Here is a 26,032-nt window from a genome sequence, read left to right on the forward strand (position 1 = left end):
GTCAACACTCCAGGTGTCGCCGTTTGGGTTGAGATTTGTGCTGCTGGTCTCATGGGCCCGTTCTTTTTTGACCAAACAGTGACAGGTGAGAGTTACGTGGCCATGCTGAACAACGACTTTCTTACAGCTGAAGCTAACTGGCCGAATATATATACATACATACACATACACACACCCTTGAAACTTCTGGAATTAGAGACTATTCACATCTTTTGGAATTAAAGTCCATGGTTGATACCTAAAGATGTCAGGATGTGTTTGCACATGTACTTGAACGCTTGTGAAATAAAACTGCACGATCAAAGTTAAAATTTTGCGTGAATGATTGTTTTTTTCAGAAATAATTTTTTGCATGTAACGTAAAACACCGTCATATTTTAGTAACAATGACCCACCACGGCACATCTCAATTGTAATGCTAACAAAATAGACTACAACTTTCACGTATACAATTCCTCCGCTTTGTGCCTTTTGCTTTTGCTGACCCAGTATTTGTCCGAATAAAGCAATCCTGCCATTTTACCAAAGGCACATTGTGCCACGTCTTTGATCTCAAGCATTTTGGTCCATTCACAATTCCACAGGTTTCATCACAACTCCATCAATCCTTTGTTTCCTATTGGTCAAATTATCTTTCGAAATATCCCGCTCTTTTCCATCCCCCCCGCTTTATTTTTCAACAAATAATTGTTGCATTTTGCTTTGTCGTTTTCAAAATCGAAAGTTCCCTCTGCTCTCTTTGTATTTTCCATTTGCGCATTCTAAGAAATGCCAGGCAAGGCAAATTGGTGTGTTATCGTATGGGTCTTTCTTTTCGTTGTTCACACACGAATGCACGTCGAGGCTCTGTTCATTTCGGTGGTCAATCCGACAGCTGTAAATGTGTGTACAGGTTCACCTCTGGTTTACCACCACCTCCATTTCCACTAAAATCAGCAATCATGGCATGTACTTGCACTGGGGCTTTTTTTCAAATATCTTATGGACAAAGGGCTTTCTTCGATTTGGTATCCAGTGTTAATTTCTCTGCAAGGTCATGTGATTAACAGCTGGCTGTATTGGAACTATGGTACGGCTAGATGATTTATGGCTTTGATTTTGCTTCTTGGGAGTTGTGCTTTCAGGATTACACTTTAATGACCAGGGTAAGTTCATTTTGTTGCTCAACGTGAAAGTGTCCCATGCGACAACTTCAATACATTATTCTTACTCTTACACCACAAAGTGTGAATATTAACATTTTAAGACTAGATCGGTACTTGGTAGAGCGCATACCTCCGCCAGGCTGAACAGTTTTTTTTGTAGCCAACTGATAGGCCGGATCTGGATTCGGACCTGAACCAAAATCAAATCTGCTTGTTCTCATCACCGAACCAACTCATCCACCAAGTTTAGTCATAACTCGTCCACAACTTTTTAAAATATGTTATATATTGCTTTTCACCTGATCTCTCAATGGTGAAGAAACACTTAGAAATTAAATAACTCTCGTATCCGAATTCATATTCAGATCTTCACCAAAATCGAATCGATCAGTCCTTGTCACACGTCCAACCTGTCCACCAAATCTCGTCCAAATCCGTCCATAACATTTTGAGATATCCTGCTATGTATCGTTTTTGGCCTTATCTCCCAATGGTGAAGAATCACTTGAAAAATTCTACTGGCCGGATCCGAAACCGGATCTTCACCAAAATCTAATCATTTCGTCCTTGTCACATACACTACATCTCTGCCTAATTTCGTCCGAATCCGTCCACAACTCAAGCAAAAAGTATACAGTATTAAAGATGAAGTCAAAACTCGCTGATACATTTCACAGGTGACAGTTTCATTTTCTCAAACCCACTGTAAAAATCCCCATCTTTACTCATCTACTAGCAGGGGTACCCGGCATTGCTTGAAGAAGTGGGGAAGGAACTGCGAAGGGGGTGCAGGAGAGCCAGTAGAGCTGGGGGGGGGCAGGGGGAAAAAAAACTGAGAAGGGGCAGAAGAACCACCAGCCGGGAGGCACGTGAGCTCGGTGGGCTGAGAAGGGGCAGGCAGGGCCTGGGGGTCGAGGAGATGCCAGTTTGGGTTTATTTAAAATGGTGAGCTGAGGTGATGTCGGTTTGGGTTTATTTTAAATGGTGAGCTGAGGTGATGATGCCGGTTTGGGTTTATTTTAAATGGTGAGCTGAGGTGATGATGCTGGTTTTTGGGTTTATATAAAATGGTGAGCTGAGGCGATGCCGGTTTGGGTTTATTTTAAATGGTGAGCTGAGGCGATGTCGGTTTGGGTTTATTTAAAATGGTGAGCTGAGGTGATGATGCTGGTTTTTGGGTTTATATAAAATGGTGAGCTGAGGCGATGCCAGTTTGGGTTTATTTTAAATGGTGAGCTGAGGCGATGTCGGTTTGGGTTTATTTTAAATGGTGAGCTGAGGAGATTCTGGTGGGTAAAGGGGTCTTTAGGATCTGCAAGGGTCTTGCAGATCTTTGAGGTCTTCAAGGTCTTAAAGGGTATTTTAGGTCGTTGGGATATTTGGAGTCTTCAAGGGTCTAATCTCTCAAGCATGTAAAATGTCTTCTCTCAAAGCACGTAATCAAATCTATCAAACATGCAAAAAGGGGGCTTAGGGCTCTTTAAAGGTTAATTTGGTTGAATGAAAATACCCAAAGGCCAATTCCCGGGCCAGACTTGGTCGGTGTGCCAAATTTGGTGGTTGTCAGCCCAGCAGTCTTTGCAAAAAACGCGAACAGGCACAGACAGACAGAGAGACGTCCGATGAATATTATTTATTAGATCTTACTATCACTCTCAATGCTCTGCCAAAAGGCAGATTTAGTGATGCCGTAGAAGTCTCATGTCTAAAACTGCACTGGGTGGTTTGCAATTCCCTTCCCAGCGGTAGTCAGAGCAGGAAGTTAGCCAGGATGCCAGCGATAACTCACCTACCCTGTGAAAGACACCACAGGATCGTTATTATCAACCATCTATAAAGTAAGCAGATAGGACACGCGGTTTAACATCCACCCAGGGGACGTTGCACTTTGTCATGCGACGGCCTTCCTGGAAAGCACCGATCCGGCAGTATATAGTTGGATCGGAAATCAAACCCAGACGAGATGTGTCTAACTTAAGTTTACTACTTATATGGCAGTAAAATTACAAAAATATGTACTCCTTAGCAGTTGACATCATAAAAAAAACAAAAAAAAACTTCCTCATAGTTCTTGTATGCTGCAAACAGCAATAAAATGCTCCACAATTCTCACAAGTGGACCAAAATAACTCGTGCAAGTCACAATTGGAGTAGAACTGACAGCCTCACTTGCATTCACTTGCAGAGCATAAACAACCGACATAAAAAGAATCACGAGCGCAATGAGAAACAACTGATCAAAAAGGAATGCCTATTACAAGAAATAAGAAGGCCTACTTTTTCCCCCCATAGTCACAAATCTTTATACATCAACATTTATTTGCACGAAACGATGCCGTTATGCCATCGTGGCAAAGAAGGATATAAAATTGTTCATATTTGAGCAATCGTATGCAAAAAGGAAGTTTCATATTTCATCACTGTTTAATAAATGTGAATGCAAGCTCCCTTTTCATTGTTACTGCAAATTATGAGGCTCACGGAAGAGCTACCGACAGAGGATGCGGAGTGAACAGACTGACAAAATTGTTTCAGAAAAGAGATAGAGGTACAAACATCAAATGGTCAAATTGCCTGAAAGGGATCAGACAACCAGCAGATATAAAGTAAAGATCACAGATGAGGGTTTGTGGTATAATAATTCGAGTGTCCGCTCTGAGTCTCGGAGGTCGGCGGTTTGAACCCCGGCCAAGTCGTACCAAAGATGTACAGTTGAGCTTTAGACTGCCTGTATCTGTCTCAAATACCAGGATCGAGGAGAAACAGCTCACAAGGTTCTACAAGATGGACTGAAAGTCAATTTACCCCTCCCCAGTGAAGCATTCATTGTTCAACTCTTGATATGCAGGTTTGATTGGGCCGTACTTACAATGATTAATCAGTCATTTGTGATTGCACTCCATCATTATCCTTGCACCACTGAATTTCTTGAGGCCCGAGCCTAGACCTACTGTAATTTTATATACCCCATGGAGGAAAATAATAAAACCCTTCCTGCTGCGCCTGTCCGGAGTGGGTGCACAAGATGCCTGAAAACAGACCCAGCTGTCCGTCAGACTCGTAATTGATATTGACCATACCATGAAGACCCTCGGTGATGAATTGTACAATATCTTCAACAGCAAGGATGAGGGAGTTGAGTGGACGAGTGGACAGAGGTGATATGTGTGTGTGTGTGTGTGTGTGTGTGTGTGTGTATGTATGTATGTATGTATGTATGTATGTATGTATGTATGTATGTATGTATGTATGTATGTATGTATATATATATATATATATATTAATAAAAGGCAGTGTCCATCCATCTGTCTCCTCCATAACTCCAAAACCATGAAACCTAGCGGCCCCAAACTTTGCATGCATACACCTGGATCTCCAACAGATTGCTAGGGTAAAGATCCCGCGAATGTCGACGAAAATCCCGCGAATGTCGACGAAAATCCCACGAATGTCGACGAAAATCCCGCGAACGTCGACGAAAATCCCGCGAACGTCGACGAAAATCCCGCGAATGTCGACGAAAATCCCGCGAATGTCGACGAAAATCCCGCGAATGTCGATGAAAATCCCACGAATGTCAACAAAAATCCACGAATGTTGACGAAAATCCCGTGAATGTCGACGAAAATCCCACAAATGTCGACGAAAATCCCGCGGATGTCGGAGGAAAATCCCGCGGATGTCGGAGGAAAATCCCGCGAATGGCGAAGGAAAATCCCGCGAATGTCGAAGAAAATCCCGCGAATGTCGACGAAAATCCCGCGAATGTCGACGAAAATCCCGCGAATGCCGACGAAAATCCCGCAAATGTCGACGAAAATCCCGCGAATGTAGACGAAAATCCCACGAATTTCGACGAAAATCCCGCGAAGGTTGAGGAAAATGCCGTGAATGTCGATGAAAATCACACGAATGTCGACGAAAATCACACGAATGTCGACGAAAATCCATGAATGTCAACAAAAATCCTGCAAATGTCGATGGAAATCCCACGAATGTCAATGAAAATCCGCAAATGTCCACAAAAATCCCGCAAATGTCGATACAAATCCCACTGTCAATCGACGAAAATCCACGAATGTCGACGAAAATCCTGCGAATGCATGCCGTGCCATTGTTTCAATGGAGAAAAGGGAGACAGCTAATTGCACGAAGATACTGTGGAGTGTTTTCATTCTGTTCAGTAACTCGTGGGATGACATGACGCAGCTGGTGGAATGTCCCGTGAAGCTATTCACAGTGTGAATGGTGGAGCATCCTGCGAAACAATGTTTTCCGTCTGTGGGATATCCCGCAAAGCATGCTGCGAAACATTGTTTATGTGTGAACGGCGGCAGGATATCATGTGAAGCTATTCACAGAGTGAATGGCATGATATCCCACGAAAGCCGTGAAAATGCAAAGCACATGGCAGTGAATGTAGAAGCAGGTCATGTTCGCTGCATGTAGAAGATTTTTTTGTGTATATCCAGCTGCTTTGTGCGTGGCTGGTGAAAGATGGGTTTTCTAAATGTGTCATGCTTGCGGCTTGTGAAAAAAAAAAATTTTGCTCCCGCGAAAAACCGCGAATACACGGGACAACATAAGGCCACAAATAGAGCAACAGGTTGCAATTTATCAACTGCTAATATGCGGAACCCGCGAATAACAGAACCGCGAATAGCGGGGTCCGACTGCACTGTTTTAGAGTTATTTGGTACAAGTCAAAGATAAAACTTTTCATACAAAAGTGCTGCAACCTCAAATTTACAAATATAAAGATTAATAAGTAAGAAAAAACCTCACAAATTACCATGGTGCCTTTACGAGCAAAGAAAGTGAAATACAGAAGAGGAAGGGGTTTGGTAGGGATGGGGGAAGGTCAGGGGTGGGATTATTCAAGCCTGAAAAAAAAAAAAATCCAAATAATATTTATCACTTGGGTTTTCCGGTTTCAGTTTGGTCTTCCCGAATTGGTGCACAGCTCACAGTGCTGGAATCCTGGGTTAAAATCCCAATTACTTTACCAATTTAACCGTTCAATATCTACTCGTATGTTTGCAATCCGTGTAAAAGTGAACTGTTCATTTACGTCTTGTGATGTCAATATCATGTATGCACACGCTTCTCCTTCAGCCAAAGACACATTTACCAAATCTGCCTGTAAACACTATTACACACAAAAAAAACGTTGCCTCAAATGCCTCTATCTGACCCTCCACTTGGTAAATAAAAATAAAACAAATACATCACGACTGGAAAGCGTAACGGAATTCAGGAAGAGGGGCAAATGCTGTCCAAGAAAGCAATTCCAACCACATGCCACATGTACAACAAGGAATACAAACAAGTTACCTCGTTTTACAAATCGCCGTTTACCGAAAAGGCCTCGTCCATGTCGTCTGCCCGACAGGATGAAGAAAAGACATTTAGCATACAACGCAATAAAGAACACTCAAATGCTGTTGCAATTTCCTTCCTGGATGCCGTCCGAGACGAAACAAAATCACAAGTATAACAAGAGCAGGACAAAAAAGGCCGACAAGGAAAAACCAAAGTCGGGTCAAACAAATTTCCACAATGTTACAATTTGCGGTCATTTTGAAATGTTTTCACCCCAATATCACTAAGTGCACATGCACAAGCAGGAACGCCACATCGAGATTCCATTCTCAAGGCCCCCGTGACGACTTGCATTTCATCCCATCGGCCTTTCCTCCGACAACTTACCTCAACCCACGTAGGGAAGCCTTTTCAGCTCTGGCATACCCAAGGCCTGCAGGAGAAGCCATTTGAAGGTGCTCAAAAGGTTCTACAAACTAAACACTCGATGGTCTAACACTATATTTTCGTTTTTCAAATATACACAAGTTGTAAGAAAATATATAAATACATTTTCGATTAATACGCATGACTCATTATACCGTACGTTTTTGGGCAGGTCATTGCCTATATTGTTAGCATCTTGTATTCAAAGCGCAAGCCACCAGTTTTTATGGAAACCCAGCCGGAAATCAGGGAGATCATAACAATCTTCGTCCATGATTAGTTCATGCAGGCCACTCTACACTCGGCTGTCGAGCCTGGTTTTCAAATCTCGGTCCACCTCTAAACCACCATCCTGGTGTGTCGCAGGCAAGGCGAGGAATCGATGGGTGTGAAAGTCTCCCAGGTGGACGGACTGGGCGTCCTGAATGCCGGCATTAGTTGGTGGACGTTAAAGGTCCCACGATAGGCGAGCTATCGCCAGCACCCTGAACAAAAGAAAAATTCCTGCTCTAACCAACAGCGACACTACATTAGCAGCACGGCTGCTCCCTCAGCAAATGATTCCACCTGCAACCATGTGCTGCATAAGAAAGAAAGAGGAAGAAGAGAACATTAAAGACTCGCATAAAGCTAGCTCTTGAACGCTGAGGCATCAAAAGGAAAATAAAAACGACACAGCTAAGCGATAAACAAACTCCTTCGATGGAGTGCTTTTTGGCAAATTCAATACGCTGCATTGTCAACGAGCCATGCATTTCGGTGAAGCGAACAATTACAAAGCGATTTTGCCACACCAGATGCAGCATTCATCATTACAATTTGCATACTCAACGCACCTCAAAATATGTCCTATTCATGAGGAAATTCATATTGATTCAACAAAAGTATGTAAAACCTTTTAACCAAAAAATATTTGGAAACACATTGCAAACCAAAATCATTCAAGATAACATCAATAAGCTTTGAGGAATGGCCTGCAGTCAGTCAAAGTCAATATTCCAGAATTATGGCACATGCAAGGTGACCTGTTGAACTTGTTTCCAGGGTTAGGGACTGGTGAATAAATGTGTTCCACCCTGCAATCGTTATGGCCATAGGCGCCACGGTTTGGAAAGAACAAGAGCATAGCAAATCAACACAAAATTCTGATAATTTGCTCGATTTGTGAGACTGGCCCTCACTCTGTGCAAACTGATTTTGAAATTCACAGTCACAGCATAATAAGAGAGGCCCATTGGAAGCCTGGTAATTGTTTTCCTGATACACACGTTTTGAAGAGCGATTACTTCAAAGGCGAGACGGCACTGCATCCGCTTGTATTAAGGCCCTGTTCATAAAGTGAAAATGATGATTTAAACGAATGGAAAATGGCTTAACATTACCCTGATTAAGGCTATCAATCAATTACAACCCTTCTCTCCAACCTATACCCACAATCGCGAGGTGTCACGGTAACCAATTTTGACCTGTCTGTGTCCAAGAGGCAATCGGCACTCCAAAGCAATGCCTCCCCTCACACCTCTAGCCCCAACCTTCCGTGTTACCCCAACGTACACCCTCAAGCGTAGCAAAACATCTGCAACCTGTAGGAGTCTTGGATGTAGGAGGATTTGTCATGAAGCTCCAGGATTAAAGCCCATTCCCACTCACTGTGGTCGGTCATGTCGCTGCATTATAAATGCACATCCTCACGTTATTGCTTCAAAATCCTGGGACTTTTGCACACAATCATTAGGAACTCCACACGTCCCGGTTGCTAACGCTGAAAAATAACGCACAGAAAGCAATCCGTCTCGATAGGTAGAAACTTCATTCAGCGACCCGTGGAATGCATTCCTCCGCTCCTCCGTTCGTTCTAGAAAGACTTCGGTGTTTTGCTTCACACTTTATCCCTCCCTCCTGGTAGGTGTATTAAATAGTTATGTAGAATGTCGCACGGCAGACACGGGTGAGGTGGCTGGCTGGTGAAAATGTCATACATTTAGATCAAAAAAAACTTAACTAACAAGGCCAAGGCAATGAACTTTGATGCGTCAGAGGTTCCGTGAATGGCAAAAATTATAATTATCTCCTGGTGATGAGAACGGTCATGGCTTCAATGGTTGCTGATAATCCAAACTGACATAAGGAAAATTGCGTCTTCTTCCAAGAAGCAAGCGGTTCTTTAAAGAAAGTGTTTTTTTCCGATTTGTAATGAAGATTAATCGCCTGAACCTTATTACAAGAACACCAGCAAAATACGTGCAGGAATCAACAAAACCAAATTGAGTACCAGTTCACTGGTAATTCCCTGTTTGTCGTTAAAGGCGGCAAAAAGGGTTGGCGTCAGGAAGGGCATCCGGCCGTAAAACATTGCTTCAAAAAGGGGACCAAAAAACAACAACAACCATGGTTCCCGAAAAAGGCCAACCCCTGCTTTGCGGGGAAAAATGGCCTCTAGAGGTGGTTTTTTTTTTTTTTTAATCAACAAAACCACATGACACAGAGCACAATTTTACGAATGCAAATATGGTGGAACTTTTGACGCTCTCCCCTCGCTCCCCTCCCCCGCACACCCAACTCTTTTCAAAAAATTTCCCTTCTCTCCCCACTCTCATGACCTCTTTCTAGTGAGCGAGGGAGGAGTCGTGATGATGACGATGACAATGACAACAGGCCACACTCATCTTAATTTTTATTTCTTTGCTAAACCCTTAAAACAAAACAAAAGTGAAATAAAATAAACTAGAACTGCCACTTTATAACTGCTGGCAGTTATGACCGGTTTACTCCACCTACCCGCTTTCATTGGACATGCTTTGATACAACCCCCCTTGGTGGATACAACCCCGATACCGACATGCACACACGCGCACGCACGCACACACACACACACACACACACACACACACACACACACACACACACACACACACACACACACACACACACACACACACACACACACACACACACTACAACAACAACCCCACTTTCACATTATTTTTTTTCTCCATCAATTTATCACAAGATGATGCTCAAAAACTTTCATCCTGATCGGATGAAGTTTTGTGCTTGTCGAATTATGATGTCATAATGGAGGAACATATGACATCATAATTCACAAGGCTTATTCTCCATGGATAGTTCCTTGCAATGAGATGTGTCTCAATCTTTTCTACTCAGCGCTTTTGGGGATATAGAGATGTAAATTTTTTCGGCTTTCCCAAGATGGCGGCCTTACCACGTGACCTGTGACGTCATAATTATCCTTAAAAGATTCTTCATGCCCAGATGGTGAAAATTTCATGTCAATCCATACAAAGACTGCAGAGAAAGCGATTTTAAAAGAAAATAAACCTGGAAATCGCAGAGCCAGAATTACACCTTTTTTTTTTTTTTTTTTTTTTTTTTTTTGTATACAATATCGAGGCTCGTGAAAGAGCGAACATTAATCACACAGAAAGACAAACAGACACACAAAACAAATAACATCGGGAGCGGTAGACAAGATGGGGAGAGAGGGGGAAGGACACAAACACAACATTTGAGAGCAGGGACCGAGAGACATGGAGACATCGAGAGAACTGTGGGAGGGAGAGGGCTTTGGGGGGAGGCATGGGAAGGGGGGGGGGGGGGTGGGAGAGGTATAAAAACATATGGACACTGCCAAGACTTCCAGGAAAGAAGTTGGAATTTCAAACAAGGTGGATCTGGGGTGAATTAGTGGGGGTAGAAAAGATCAAGGTTTTGGATGGGGGAAGATAAGAGATGGTGGTGAACAGCTGTTTTGAAGACCTGGAGGGAGGAGTGTGATTGAAGTGAGTGTGGGAGTTTGTTCCAGAGGCGGGAGAAAAGAGGAATGAAAGAGTGAAGGTGAGCAGAGAGCCGAGATTTCGGCAGTTTAACCATCAGAGGGTGGCTGGCAGATGTTGTGCGACCTGTAGGAATATTTGGGGGACAGAGCACAGAGAGAGCTGGGGGAGCAAGGCCGGAGAGGAGTCGGTAGAAGACAGAAAGACCACCTACCTGCCTGCGGTGAGTGAGTGAAAGGCCCTCAGAGATAGCTTCATCGCGGGAGATTCCAATGATTCTGAAAGCTTTGGATTCAACAGCGTGAAGCCGAGCCAGGTGTGAGGCAGGAGCACCAGCCCATAGGGGAGAACAGTATTCCATTGAGCTGTGGATGAAAGCCTTGTATGTGGTGAGGAGCTCAGGTGTGCCTAGGAAGGACTTCGCACGACGGAGGATGCCCAGTCGGCGACTGGCTTTGGAGGCCAGCTTGGAAATGTGGTTTTCCCAAGAAAGATCATGGGAGATGGTGAGACCCAAAAGCTTGAGCGACAGAACTTCTTGGAGAGGATTGTTGAGAAAGTAGATGGGAGGGTTGTCCAGTCGATCTTTTCGGAGAGACCTAGTAAGAGTGTGAGATTTGTCAGGATTGAAAGACATGTTCCACATGTTTGACCAGTCTGTGATTTTGTCCAGGTCTTCAGAGAGTGAGGAGGCTGCAGACTGCCGATCTGAGGGAAGAGGATTGGAGCGGCAGAGAGTGGAGTCATCAGCAAAGAGATACAGAGGATTTTCCAGAGAGTCGGAGAGATCATTGATAAAGACCAGAAAAAGCACAGGGCCCAGCACACTGCCTTGGGGAACTCCAGCCTGAACGGGAAGGGGAGATGAGAGAAATCCATTCAGGGCCACACGTTGACTACGACCAGAGAGGAAGTCCGCAAGCCATGCATGGAGATTTCCATGGATACCATAGGAGGAGAGTTTGGTGAGCAGAGCTGGGTGCCAGACCGTATCGAAGGCACGTGATATGTCAAGGGAGACAGCTCTGATTTCCTGTTTGGCATTGAGGACCTCCATCCATTGTTGAGACAGCAGAAGCAGCATGTCCAGAGTAGAGTGACCTGGTCTGAAACCAAATTGATGATCAGAGATCAAGCCATTGGAGAAGAGGAAAGATTTCATATCCGAAGCAATGATGGATTCCATGACTTTGCTGATAATTGGGAGCAGGCTGATTGGTCTGTAGTTGCAAGGATCTGTTTTTGCACCTTTTTTGTGTAAAGCGGTAATGTTTGCTGATTTCCAGGATGCTGGCAGATGACCTTGAGCAAAAGATAGGGTGAAAAGAACAGAGAGAGGGTGAGATAGAGCGGCACAGCAGGATTTTAGGACCCGTGGGCTGATGCCATCTGGTCCAGTTGCAGAATCAGAGTCGAGGTTTGACAAAAACTCCTCCACCTTGTCAGGAGAGAAGGTCACAGAGTCCAGGAGCAGTTTGGTTCGACTGGGAAAGGTGGGAACAGAGAGAGATGGGTTTGGGACTAAGGATTTTGAGGCAAACACAGAGTTGAGGCATTCGGCTTTGTCACGTGCGATGTCAACTGTGTGGCCATTTGAGGTAAGGGAGGGGATGGAGGGGGAACAAACACCAGAAACGGATTTGACCAGACGCCACCAGGATTTGGAGGAAGGAGACAGGTTTGAGAGTTCATTCTTGAGTGAGGAGAGATAGTGCTTCCTGGCACTCCTGAGGGTAGACACACACTTGTTCCGAGCTTGGTGGAAGGAACTGAGATTTCCTTCAGTTGGATTAGCCTTCCAAGAGGCAAAGGCAAGTTGTTTCAGGGCAACTGCCTCACCACAAGATTCAGTGTACCATGGACGGGAGGAAGGGTAAGACAACTGAAGGCGAGATGGGATAAATCTGTGCATGAGAGAGATCAGTTTGCTTTGGAAGAATTCCCAGGAAGAATTGATGTCAGAGGCAGTGGAGATGGGAGACCAATCCAGACGATTGATGGCTGCTTGAAGCCCGTCCCAGTCGGCCTGAGTGAAATGCCAGACTCGTCGACGCTGAGGAGGCTCTCTGAGAATGGCCAGAGAGATGTCCACTTTGACAAGCACATGATCAGAAGAACCGATTGGAGCAGAAGAAGAGCAGCAGACATTAGCAGGGAAGTTAGTCATAACCAAGTCTAGAAGAGAAGATACTCCACTGGCTGAGATCCGGGTCGGGAAATTGACAGATTGTGTCAATCCCAGTGAGTCACAGAAGTCCTTTGCTGAGGTGCCATGACTGGTGAGAGAGGAATCCACACCCAACCAGGTGGCATGATGACAATTGAAGTCACCACATATGAGGAAGAGAGAGTTGGGATGAGTGGATAGAAGTTGGTCCATGTTGTCAGACAGTGAAATGTAGATGGAGTCATCACTGTTTGGGGGACGGTACAGAACACATATGAACAAAAGGTGGGAGCGGAGAGGAAGCCGTAGCCAGAGGTACTCCTGGGGGTGAGGAGGAGAGAGGGCAGTGCAAGGAGAGTGAGGAAGAGAGTTTTTGATAAAGATAGCCACCCCACCACCAGGCCGAGGCTCAGGTCTATCATACCGGAGGAGGGAGTAACCAGGAAGAGATATTAAGGAATCAGAGACATCTTGAAGGAGGAAAGTCTCTGTTAAGCAGATCAAGTCTGGATTGTCAGAAGCAACCTGTATGGAGAGATCAGTCAGGTTTGAGCGAAGGCCCCGGATGTTTGAGGTCCATACCGTTAATGAAGAGAGAGGGGGAGCATCGGGTACAGGACAGGGGAGGGGAGGAGTAGGGTAAGATGAAGGATGAGAGGGGGAGGTAGGGAGAGCAGTTGTTAGTGTGTCAGCGATTGCAGAAGAGTTCCAAGAAAGGGAAGGATGAGGAGGATGAAAGGTTTGAAGGTGAAGGGATGAGGCACAGTGAGGGGTTGTTTGAGGGGGGGCAGAGGAAAGAAGAAGGTTGGGGGGGGGGTGGAGGTATGAGATAGAAGGGAGACGAAGTGGGGAGGAGGCAGCTTTGAGGAGGAGGAGGGGAGGAGGGAGAATTGGAGAGGAATGGTATGGGGGGAGATTTGAATGGGAGGGGTTGGGGGGGAGTTTTGAAGGGGAGGAGTGAGGGGGGAGTTTAGGAGGGGAAGGGCAAGGGGGGAGTTCAGGAGTGGAAGGGCAAGGGGGGAGTTCAGGAGTGGAGGGGTAGGGGGGGAGTTTAAGAGTGGCGGGGCAAGGGGGGAGTTTAGGAGTGTAGGTGCAAGGGGAGGGATTTGGATGGGAGGGGCAAGAGGGGAGTTTAGAAAGTGGATGATTAATGAAAGACGAACATTGAAAACAAATTGGGTTTGTTGTGATTTTCAAGTTAGCAATCCGGTTCAGAATGATGGAGGAGGGATGGAATGAATGTGAATTTAGACCATGTAGTGAGGGAGACGTATAAGATATTGAATTTCTTTTTTTTGAGGTGGAATGAGTTGGAGAGGAAATTGAGAAAAGCCTTTTAAATAGGAAGAAAAACAGCGTGTTGTAAAATACCACTGAGTAAAACACTGAAGGGGAAAGGTGAAACATATTTAAATAATATTTAAACAGAACCGTGAACAATCTTATGTGCACAAAAATACCAACGGGGGGAGAGCCGAGAGGGACCACCACGAGTCACGTGAAGGGCAAACGGTGGATGGCAAGGAGTTAATGGGGGCGGGGCGAACAGCACACCTGGACAGAAAATACAGGATGAGTCAACAGTACACGAGGAGAAAGGAAAATAAATGTTTTTGGTTTTTTTTTTGTTTGTTTGGTTTTTGGGGGTGGGGGGGGGGGGGGGAGGTGGGGATTTAGAACGTTAGACAGAGTATTATGTTCGGGGTAGAAGGGAAAAAAACTAAGAGCCAAGCAAAACACGATTAAGATAACAAACACCGACGGGGGTACAACTACAAGGCCGCACACGAGGAGCAGAACACGATTAAATAATTACAAGTTACAGGAAATTCAAACCAAAAGTAACTATTATCAAAACAATAACGCATGGACGATAAAATAACGAGTTGAAATTTGACAATCTATCTGGGGAAATGGGGGAGAAACACGTGGTCGAAGAACGAACGAACGAACGAATAAGAATTAATAAACGAATGAGAACAGAGAAGGAAATGTTTTTTTTTTTGGATTTTTTTGAGTTGTGATTTACACAAGGAAGAGGGCTATGGGGTGAAAAGATTGGGAAAACAGAGAACGAAAGTTATTGGATCACAAAAACACGGACCGCTGAGAGAAAAACAAAGCCTCAAGGTTGTACAGTGTTCACTGTACAACTACAAGGCCTCAAAACACGACCCGAATTAACACGATTTTCAATACAGGTATGAAAGATTTGCACCGAAAATCTTCGTCGGGAGACAATATATACACCATAAAATAAATAGTTATAACGAAAATACAAATGGGAACAATTACTTAACTTCGATTTCGATGGATAGCATGGAGAGCTGAGAATAAACGAACCCTCGCCAGCAAGACCGGAAACGGAAGTGATATGGCATTGTTGGCATTTAATATGGAATATTTTTTTTGTGGGGGTGAACTTACTTTTCAAGATGACTTAGAACCAAAAGTTCATTGGAATTATGTTGAAATTATTCTAGATTTTGTTAATGTGACCTTTAAAATAAACAAAAACCACATTTGACATTTCGAAGCAAATAAATTGATCCTTGAAAGTGATGTAAACTGATATCGAACTCAATTCACGGACAGTACTGTGTTAAACTTCTGTACGTTTTCCAGAAGTATCTCTTTATTTTGCACATTAGCCAAATTTTTTTTCAACAAAAACAAAAGCTAAATTATGACTGGGATTACGGACAGTAAAATTACAGTTCAGTACTTCGTGTAACCCCCACGAGCATTCAGGAGAGCACGTACACGTCGAGGCATGCTGTTCACGAGATTTGCCAAGGTTTGGACAGGAATCGCTTGCTATGCAGTGACAATAGTCTGCTGCAATTCACGCACAGAGGTAGGCTGCTGGTCCAAGTTGTCGATTTGACGTGTTAATTCTGCCCACAAGTTCTCAATCGGATTCATATCCGGGGACATGGCAGGCCACTCCATATGCTCGACACCACGGTCAGCAAGAAAGTGTTGGATCATGCGGGCACGATGAGGCCGTGCATTGTCATCTTGGAAGACAAAGTTTCCTCGAAAGGCTGCACGAGCAAATGGAAGCAATGTTTCTTCCAGAATGACCCTGTACTTGAACTGGTTCAGGTTTCCATTCAGAACAACCAGGTCAGTCTTGCCCCTTGGATGAAAAGCAGCCCAAACGGTCACCCCACCACCTCCAGCTTGGACTCTTGGCACTATACAATCTTCGTTGTGGGCTTCATGCACTTGTCTGTGCACTCGGACGCGGCCATCTTGACGATAGACCAGAAATCTAGACTCGTCACTGAAGGTCACGTGATTCCAGTGTCCTGGCTGCCATTGACGGTGCTCTCTGGCCCACTGCAATCGGCGCTGGCTGTGTTGTCTGGTCAGGCGTGGCTTTCTCAGGGGACGCCTGGCACGATAGCCTGCTTGAACCAGTCGTTGGTTGACTAGCCTTCTGGATACAGGCACATTTGTCAGTTCTGCCACTCAGCCCTAAGCCGATTAGCTGACTTGGTACGGCCATTGCGGACTAACCGGTGCAGCTGGCGATCATCCCTCCTTGTGGTTCTGCGGGGACGTCCTGGCCTCGGTATTGGAGTAGGTACACCCCTCTGAGCATTTCGTTTCAGGATCTTTGACACCTGACCTTGAGTGACGCCATACTGCCGAGCAATAGCACGCTGTTTCATGCCAGAATTTCGTAAAGCCACCACTCCATGACAAACAGCATTGTCAAGTTGACGGACCATCTCCAGAGGAAGCGGCAATAACTTTTGTAGACGTGCAGCAGTTGTTTTCCACTAATACAGAACGCAACAACCCTTATATACCCGATTGTGAAGCCAATCGTCAAATGTACCTGTCCTTACATTTTGTCACGCCACCTGTGATATAATCCTGTTATTGACTTCTTGCTGCGAAAGACAATCAGTGACATGGTTCTTTCAACAAAGACATCACCGAAGGGTAAAAGAAACTCACCAGATTGATATACTGAGTTCAGAGAGTAAACCCAAGTCAAGAAAAAAAAAAAATTCCATCTTAAATGCCAAGTCTGTATTTATTTGGTGTGAGAAGCCATGTGAGGTTTCTTCTTCTTCAGCCTCTCACAACTCTGTGTGAATATGCAATCTTTTCATAAAAACTCGGAATTTGGCCAAATCTGTTTTATTCGTTTGTTAATATACCTCAGCCATTGACAAATCTGGAATTAGAATTTTATTTGAGGATCAAATTACTCCGTTAGATCGTGTCAAACGATGCCTGCATGTCTGTACATGTGATAAATAAATTAATTGCCCACACTTGAAGACTCTTCTTCTTCAGGCAATAACAACTTCTAGCTTCCAGACCTTACATCCAATTATCTTGAAATTTTGCACACTTGTTACTTTTCATGACTTCTACTATAGTATGACGTTTCACATCAATCAATGAAGCGGTTGAAGAGATATAAATGTTTTTAATACTTGCGTTTAATTAACGATATCTGCCAAACCACGTGACCTATCGCAAATTCCAAAAGGATGTTATATTAGACTGATATGCTGAACACACCTGTGAAGTTCCCCTCGATTGGATCAAAAATGAGGGAGGAGCTAGGTTTTAAAGGTTTATGCTTAAAAACGTCAACTCTGAAACCATGTGATGCATGACGTCATGCTCACTGACTTTTTTGTTCTTCATGGGTATGCGATTCTGCCTGCAAAGTTTGGCCTCCATCTGTTCAGGCGTTTTGGAGAAAAAGGGGTTTTCGTGTTTTTCACTCAAAACTATATGGCGGCCGAACCACGTGACCTGTGAAGTCATAATTACCATTAAAATATTCTACAGGCCGAGTCCCTCCTATGATGAGAATTTGCTCTCAATCGGTCCAATTATTGCAGAGAAAATGGTTTTTAAAGGAAATTAGTCATTAAAATGGCAGTAGCACTGAGTTACATGGCCTGGCAACACAAATAAGGTGCGTTTCTTCTTCTTTCAACAAGAAAGACTTCTAGCTTCGAGACCGTACAACCAATCATATTGAAATTTTACACACTTGTTCCGCTTGATGAGATCTACAATGCATTAAAAATTCAAGTCAATCAATGCAGTGGTTCAAGAGTTAGAAGCTTTTTAGGATTTTCCTTCAATTATTTATTGCGGCCAAACCATGTGACTTATCAAAACGTCTCAAATATTATTTAAACTCCCCCCCATGGGGAACATTTGTGTAAAGTTTCCACTCGATATCTTCACAAATTATGGAGAAGATAGCATTTTTAGTTTATGCTTAAAAACGTCATAACTCTGAAACCATGTGACGCATGACGTCACGCTCGTTGACTTTTTTGTTCGTAATGGGTATGTGATTATGCATGCCAAGTTTGGGCTCGATCTGTTCAGCCGTTGCGGAGAAAAAGGGGTTTTCGTGTTTTTCCACGAAAAACAATATGGCGGCCGAACCATGTGACGTATGACTTCGAAATTTTTTGCATTCTGAGGTTTTTTTTAAACTAAGGATCTGGGAAAAAAAACATCATTTTCGTGTGAGTAAAGATGTGTTTTACAAATTCTAACCTCTTAACGGTAGCATTTTTAATATACTAAATAAACATGTTTTTTGGTCCGATTGCAGAGTTCTTCAGAATGAGCCGTTTGAGATATGGAGGGGCAAAGTTGAAGGTGTTTTACAAGATGGCGCCCATACCACGTGGCCTAAGACGTCATAATTAGCAAAAAAAATTATACGTCCCCAGCCGATCATTTGATGAAAATCTCCTGTCAATCCGACCAGCGGTTGCTGAGAAACTTAATTTTAAAGTTTTCGGAGGTGCAAAATAGAGTGGAAGAATAAGAAAAATAAGAAAAACTTTGGGAATAATAATAATAGGTTACTCTCCATTTCATGCCCACACTCGGTGTGCATGGGGTTAACTCGATAATGATATCCATTTCGTGGAGAGTAAACCTAACTAGAATGGCACTCTTCGATGTCACGACGTCGACTGATATGCCTCTGCCCATATTATTACATCATAATACATACTTGAACCAAGTTTGATTTAAAACCCTTCCGCTGTTCTCAAGTATCACATTTTTGCCAGGCATGACCTCTGACCTTTTATGCTGAAATCTAATCAGTCCATCTATTCATCATAATATATACTTGCAACAAGTTTGGACAAATCCCATCACTGGTTCACGAGTTAGCACATTAATATAATTTTTACCTAATGGGACCTCTGACCTTTGACCTTTTGACCCCATTATGGAATCTATTTATCTTTTCATCATTATACATACCTGTGCCAAGTTTGACTTGGTTCCATTCAGCTGTTATTAGGTGATTGTGTTACCAAAAACATATTACAAAAACTGACCTTTGCCCTTTGACCTCTTCATGCAGAAATATAATCAGTGCATCTTTGCATCATAATAAATACTTCAACCAAGTTTGGTCAAAATCCCATCACTGGTTTACAAGTTAGCTAAGTAACAGAATTTTTACCCAATGGGATGTCTGACATTTGAACTTTAACCTCTTAAACCCAAAATCTAATTAGTTCATCTTTGCATCATAATACATACTTGCACCAACTTTGGTCAAACTCCCATCATGGGTTCATGAGTTATTGCGGTAACAGGATTTTCACCTAACATGACCTCTGACCTCGTGACCCCAAAATCTAATCAGGTCATCTTTACTTCATTATTCATACCTGCACCAAGTTTGACTTAGATCCCTTCAGCCGTTCTTAAGTTATCAACTTATCACTAACGAAAACCTAGCACGGCCGGATGGACGGACGGACGGACTGACGGACAGACAACCTGAAAACATAAAATCTCCGGCGATGTTGGCGGCATAAAAATCTAATTATTAGATACAATTACTCTAATTAAAAGAAATGTATATTAAGTATTTTTCATTGATAAATAAATGTATATAACGGTATTTTTGGTGAAAATGTTTCCTGGATGCAGACATGTCTACATCTGGATCTGTGACGAAGTAAGATGGAAGTAACGTGTTCCACACAATGGGCCGATGATAAGGCTAATATTTACATCACGAGCTTTTCACAGCAAATCAGGGACCCACAACGCTAATATGTGGTGGCCTCCACAGAAATCAGTGGAAAATTTACCAAAGTTGCACTTGCTACTCAATGGTGCTTTCTTGGCTTTTTATGTATGGAAGGATATACAATGTAAAGCACTCGATAATGATCATCACTACCAATACGAGTCGGAACATTTTTTAAATCCCACTTCATGTCCTCAGTAGCAAATAACGAACAATTTTATGTTTCGATGAAGGCCGACTGAAACAACTGACATTGAAAAACAAAAGCCACATTAATTTTTTTCCCAAATTAATATTTTTACTGCCAAGATGGATTTTTTTCAACCTTACCTCCACCACCGAAAATTATGTTTTCACTTCTGTCTGTTTGTCTGTGAACAGGATATCTCAAAACGTTGTGGACGGATTTGTTGGAGAGGTTGGGTAATGTGACAAGGACGAAAGGATTCGATTTTGGTGAAGATCCAAATCCGGATCCAGATCCAAATCCGGATCTTCACCAGCCTGACGGAGATATGCGCTCTACCGAGTGCCATTCTATTTTGATAAAGAATCATTAGCAGACACTAGGGCCTGAAACCAAGGCCCCCAAAAGACTGAAATGACATTTCTCAAATTCTGCCTTACAGCAGGAAAAAGTGTTAATGTTGTTTGATAAGCCAATAACAACAGGTGCAGTTGAAATGAGAGAGGATCGGGATTAGTGGCTTTGGGTAAAATCAGAATGACAGCAAATTAAATATAAACTAATAGACAGCCAAGACAATAAATATACAAACAAAAAAACAAGCCAGGCCTCAAGAAGCACGGTTTTACAATGCCATTTGGTCTGCACATTAAGCAAATTCAATGAGGTCAAGGAATAAATAAAATAAATAAAAACCTCCCACAATTCATGATTTCCATGTCACAACTGTTGTGCATGTAGGGTGTCACTTACCATCTGTTTCCTGGATGTCCACAACATTGCGGATGTGTGAGAGTTGCATGAGGAGAAGGTGCTTCAGTGAGGGACGCATGTGGACACTGTGAGGGCTCTTGAAACCTCCCTTCGCTCTATGCTTCTTACGTGCGATCTTTAGGTGAGATGTAAACATTTTTTTTTTTTTAGCAAAACGAAAAAAAAAACAAAAAAAAAAACGTGCACACCCGCACGTTCGTTTTGCACACACGTAGCCCAACAAGAAATCAAGCAACCACACGGAAACCAAGCAAGTCTTATGATAGTTCCTTTCTCTCGAGCAAAGTTTTGGGGGTTGCACATTCAGATCAATGAAAACAATTCCCATTAAAGTGAAGTTGAAAAACTTATTAGCATTCCATTCATGTGTAATATATGCAATGAGTGAAGCAGGTATATACATCTCTGCAAAAATAGCCAGCTTTAGGGTGGAGCATTCAATGTACAGTGTGCGCACGGGGTTAAACTTGAGACAGAGCTCAGAGGTGGAGCATTCAATGTACAGTGTGTGTGTGGGGTTAAACTTGAGAAAGAGCTCTGGGGTGGAGCATTCAGTGTACAGTGTGTGTGTGGGGTCAAACTTGCAAAAGAGATCTGGGGTGGAGCATTTAGTGTACAGTGTGTGTGTGTGGGGTTAAACTTGAGAAAGAGCTCTGGGGTGGAGCATTCAGTGTACAGTGTGTGTGTGGGGTCAAACTTGCAAAAGAGCTCTGGGGTGGAGCCTTCAGTGTAGTGTGTGCATGGGGTGAAACTTGAGAAAGAGCTCTGGGGTGGAGCATTCAGTGTACAGTGTGTGTGTGGGGTTAAACTTGCAAAAGAGCTCTGGGGTGTAGCATTCAGTGTACAGTGTGTGCATGGGGTTAAACTTGAGAAAGAGCTCTGGGGTGGAAGAAAGAGCTCTGGGGTGGAGCATTATGTGTACTGTGTGTGCATGGGGTTAAATTTGAGAAAGAGCTCTGGGGTGGAAGAAAGAGCTCTGGGGTGGAGCATTCAGTGTGTGCATGGGGTTAAACATGAGAAAGAGCTCTGGGGTGGAAGAAAGAGCTCTGGGGTGGAGCATTCAGTGTGTGCATGGGGTTAAACATGAGAAAGAGCTCTGGGGTGGAAGAAAGAGCTCTGGGGTGGAGCATTCTGTGTACTGTGTGTGCATGGGGTTAAATTTGAGAAAGAGTTGTGGGGTGAAGCATTCTGTGTACAGAGTGCCTGAGGTTTAAGTTTAGAAGAAGCACACATAGTTCGATTTTTTTTTTTTAAGGATGCTTACGTTTTTATGCTGATAAATAAACATCGGTTTTATCCATGAAAATTATTTAAAAATACAATCGAATTCTGCCAACTTACTCTTAACATACAGCACCCTTGCTATAGACTCACTGCATGAATGAATGAGATTCTCCCTGCAGGTTGGCTTTTCAGTGGATTAGAAAGAGAAAATAAATTAAAGGAACAGCTCTAATTGGTATCGAGAGATGTGTCAACATGAACCTTTGGGACGCGCACGGGGGCAATCAAAATAAGGGCAAGTGAGCACCCTGGAAGTATCGTACTGCCATTCAAGATGTGTTTGTTTGACTTCTATGCACTCCTGGACAGCTGGACAGAACGTGTTGAAAAAGTGAGTGAGTGACAGAATGAGTTGAAAACTACCGATTGTATGCACGGAAGGTTTTAGTTGGAAAATAAATTCATGTTATCGAGAATTTCAAAGTCAGGGAGGACCCCAATTCTCTCGATGTAAATACAGTACTTATCAATGGCATAGCACCAATCAAGATGGAACTAAAATACACCAGTTCTGGGGGACTTCACCAGTTGTTAAGGATGAGTTTTTTTGCGAGTAATATGAACTATAGCAAAGTCGATGGCGCTCCATCACAAATCCCCACACTTCCCGCTTAAATCAAAGTTGAAGGATGGCACAAAGTTCCACCGGGAATGACCCAATATCGAATTTTGAGTTTAAATTATTTTCCCGTTTTGACCCCTGTTACCCAAAGTCTTCACCCATAGGGGAATGCACTGTGGGTCAAATCCAAAAAATCGTTACCCCACAATGTTGATTGCATATACAAAGTTTCATTTAAAAATGTTTAAAAATTTGTCCGTACTGCCCAACCGTTTAGGAGGAGATAATGTGACAGACGGACGGAGCGATTACAATATCCAGGTTTTTTTTTTTTTTCAAAACGCACGGTGATGATTAGAGGACAAAACAACCAATTAGCTTGGACAGTGCTGCGCAGAACACCACAATATACCTACAAATGTGTCTCTACAGCCTTAAGAAAACAAGTGAAAGGAAATCAAGCCTCATTCTTGGAAAAAGTATGAAATATTTAAAACGATCACGTAAACACATTATTGAGACAAATGCTCTGCAAAACCCCAAATTTTTCCCCAATCTCTCCAGTTTTCTCTTCCACGAAAACATCGCAACTTCCCCTCCCCCCCCCCCCCCACCCCCCCCAAAAAAACAAGTTTTGAAACAATTTGGGCAAGCACAGTCTAGGCACGAAACAAGAGCAAGTCGAGAGACGTAAGCTTTACACAATTAAGGGTTCTTATTCTGCACAAAGTCGGTTCAAGAGGAAAAAACAAGACTGCCAATCTCAGAATGGCAAATGAAGCATTCCACAGATCAAAACAAACGGGGACTTGTGACGATTTGATGCTCGAACATTTTGAAAGCTCCAGGAATGCACAATTTCACTCTCAACTCGGCAATCATTTGTTCCGTCCTAAAATGGTTGGCGAGAAAAAGTTCAACTTTGGCTCACTTCACCAAATGAAGGAAACAAGAGATTATTAGGTTGAGCAACAGTTCAAAATCCTAAAACCAAAATAAAAAAGGGGGTTTTTTTGAAGGAAAAAAAAAAAGGTAGACCTCATCAGATATGCCATGCCATGAGTAACCATCTCGTTTCGGGAATTGCAATGCAAACTAGCTTCAATCGAAGATGCTCGCAGAGCTGAGACGTCTGCTTCCCTCAGGGGATTCATTTGGCAGCTGCATGAACATCCTCAACGTGACAGAAAAGTAGCACAAATACTGCTTCCTGCGACTCGACCTGCCTAATATGTGTGTACAAGTCTATCCCTTAAAGCACCATGTCAAATATGGTACAGCAAGACATGTAGAAGGCAAGAGCGACATGTACAACCTGGGTTATGCATTCATCCCTTGTCAAGATTAAGTTAAAGTTGACGAAGAAGCTTGTACAATGTACATGGCATGCAGATCCTTATGACATTAGTACACAAAGGACAAATCAATAGTATATATGGGATTTTAACCTGGGATTCCAGCATCAAGAGCTTCTAAGAAGGGAACATCAAACAGGCCGAACCGATCGACTCTCGCATGCTAAGAAAAACGTTTTAATCTTAGAAAGGTGAGATAATGACCCTCAGATGATGACCGCACACGAGTAACGCACAACAAAATGCAGTTGTGGTGAGATGTGCTGATAATGGCTGGAATTCTAAATAAATAAATAAATAAATAAATAAACAACAAAAGAACAGCAGGAATACATTTCCACATCAATGGAAACGATGATGGCTCAAAAGGCCTATGTGGGATGCAGTATTGATTGACAGAAATAGGCCTCGAATGAAATACTAAATGAAAGCGACATTTCAATAGCACAAAAAAAAAGTTAGGGATAAATAGCCGTTAAAAGGATTTTCGAAATCCTCAAAAAAATACGAGCTAAACTCGCTCACTTTTTAATCCTTCAGTAAGACTGCAAAGCAATGTGTGTTACCAAATACTAACACACAAAGTTGGAACCAAAATACAGTGGCTGGCAAAAGCAAGATCTGTGGGCCGCTCTCCACCTCCGTAGTTCACTCAAAAATCAATACCCTTCCCCCGAAGTATTCCCGATTTTCTCATCACTCCCTTCAGCCACCCGCCTGACCTCGAGGCAATCGGTAAATAGGAACATTGTGATGCTCTCTCCATGATCACACAGCTTATCGCCCAGAGCCACCATCTCCTCCTGCGCAACCAGACTGCGCTGCGACGACAGCAGGTTGGCCTGCAGAAAAGAATTTAAACTCGACATCAGCGGCATTGCCTGTGAATCATGACCCCGTAATTGCATTGTTTGTACAAAATCACGTGCTTGCAATCAGAATGCGTGCAAACGCGATCCACGCAGGGCAATTACGAATCTCAACATTGAAACCAAACCAGCAACTAGTTGTGACCATCAACTGGTCTACCTCCAATTATATCACCTTCCATCCACAACCCCAGTGTTTGACAAGAGCCTACTCATAATCAGATCAATTAAAATTAAGGCAAATTTGCATACTGGTCCCCATGGAGATTGTTACCATGGGAAACCACAGATTAATCATGAGCAAATTCCTTTTTCTATACTTGGACGGCGGCAGGGGATGTTTCAACCCAAAAGGAACATCTTGCTCATTATTCCCAAATAAATAAAAATGCTTCCCTTTCACTGAAAAGTTTTACTTAGAGAACACAGAGCATCCAAAACGGCAGCACCCGCAAAGCTCACCGGGCAACCATCCACCTCGTACACAATGTCAAAGATCTGCCTCTGCCCTTCAGTCTTCCTTTTATCCTCATTTATCTGCCTGGAGGGGTTGGGGCCAGGAGGGAGGGGAGGGGGGGGGTTGGAGGAAATATGGAGGACATTGTTTATTTTCATCATCTCAAACTACGATTGAATTGAATATCTTGCTCAACAAATCAACATCCAAAATAAAACACATTTAAACATCACTTTCTCCTCAATACTTCCCTCATCCAAAACTCGTTCCAAAATATTCTTAAATAACCCCTTTTATGGCAGCAAGGATAATGGTGCATGTCTTTGGTACCATGCTAAAATGTCAGCCACAAGATACACTCACATCATGACCTCCCGCAGACACTTAATGGCCGTCTCCAGCGTTTTCTTGTCTGGGTTGCCCTCTGGCGTGTGCTTCTTGATATCTGTCATTGCCGACAAGAGCAGTTTGGAACGGAACAAAGGCAATGGCATTTGCTTTGATTTGTCACCACAAAGCAACAATCCACAGGGAATTTTGAGAACGAATGGCTGAGCCTGCCGGAGTCAGCAATACAATATGGATGGTGACAGGTTTAAAATAAATAAATATATAATAAACATGCAC

General features: G+C 43.2%; 1 protein-coding gene across 4 annotated transcripts in view; it reads right to left on the minus strand.

The window, feature by feature from the left end:
• Positions 1–26,032, minus strand: part of ECT2 (epithelial cell transforming 2) — a 151,486-nt gene that overhangs the window by 15,857 nt on the left and 109,597 nt on the right. For all 4 annotated transcript variants that reach the window (XM_078767642.1, XM_078767640.1, XM_078767641.1 and 1 more), the window contains exons 16-19: positions 25,769–25,850; positions 25,411–25,489; positions 24,802–24,921; positions 20,858–20,993 (exon numbers count right to left, since the gene is read on the minus strand). In XM_078767642.1, the coding sequence (XP_078623768.1) occupies positions 20,858–20,993; positions 24,802–24,921; positions 25,411–25,489; positions 25,769–25,850 (417 nt within the window). The remainder of the gene's footprint in view (positions 1–20,857; positions 20,994–24,801; positions 24,922–25,410; positions 25,490–25,768; positions 25,851–26,032) is intronic.

This window comes from Myxine glutinosa, chromosome 13 (assembly GCF_964187855.1).
Source record: "Myxine glutinosa chromosome 13, kmMyxGlut1.1, whole genome shotgun sequence".
In the NCBI taxonomy this organism is placed as follows: Eukaryota; Metazoa; Chordata; class Myxini; order Myxiniformes; family Myxinidae; genus Myxine; species Myxine glutinosa.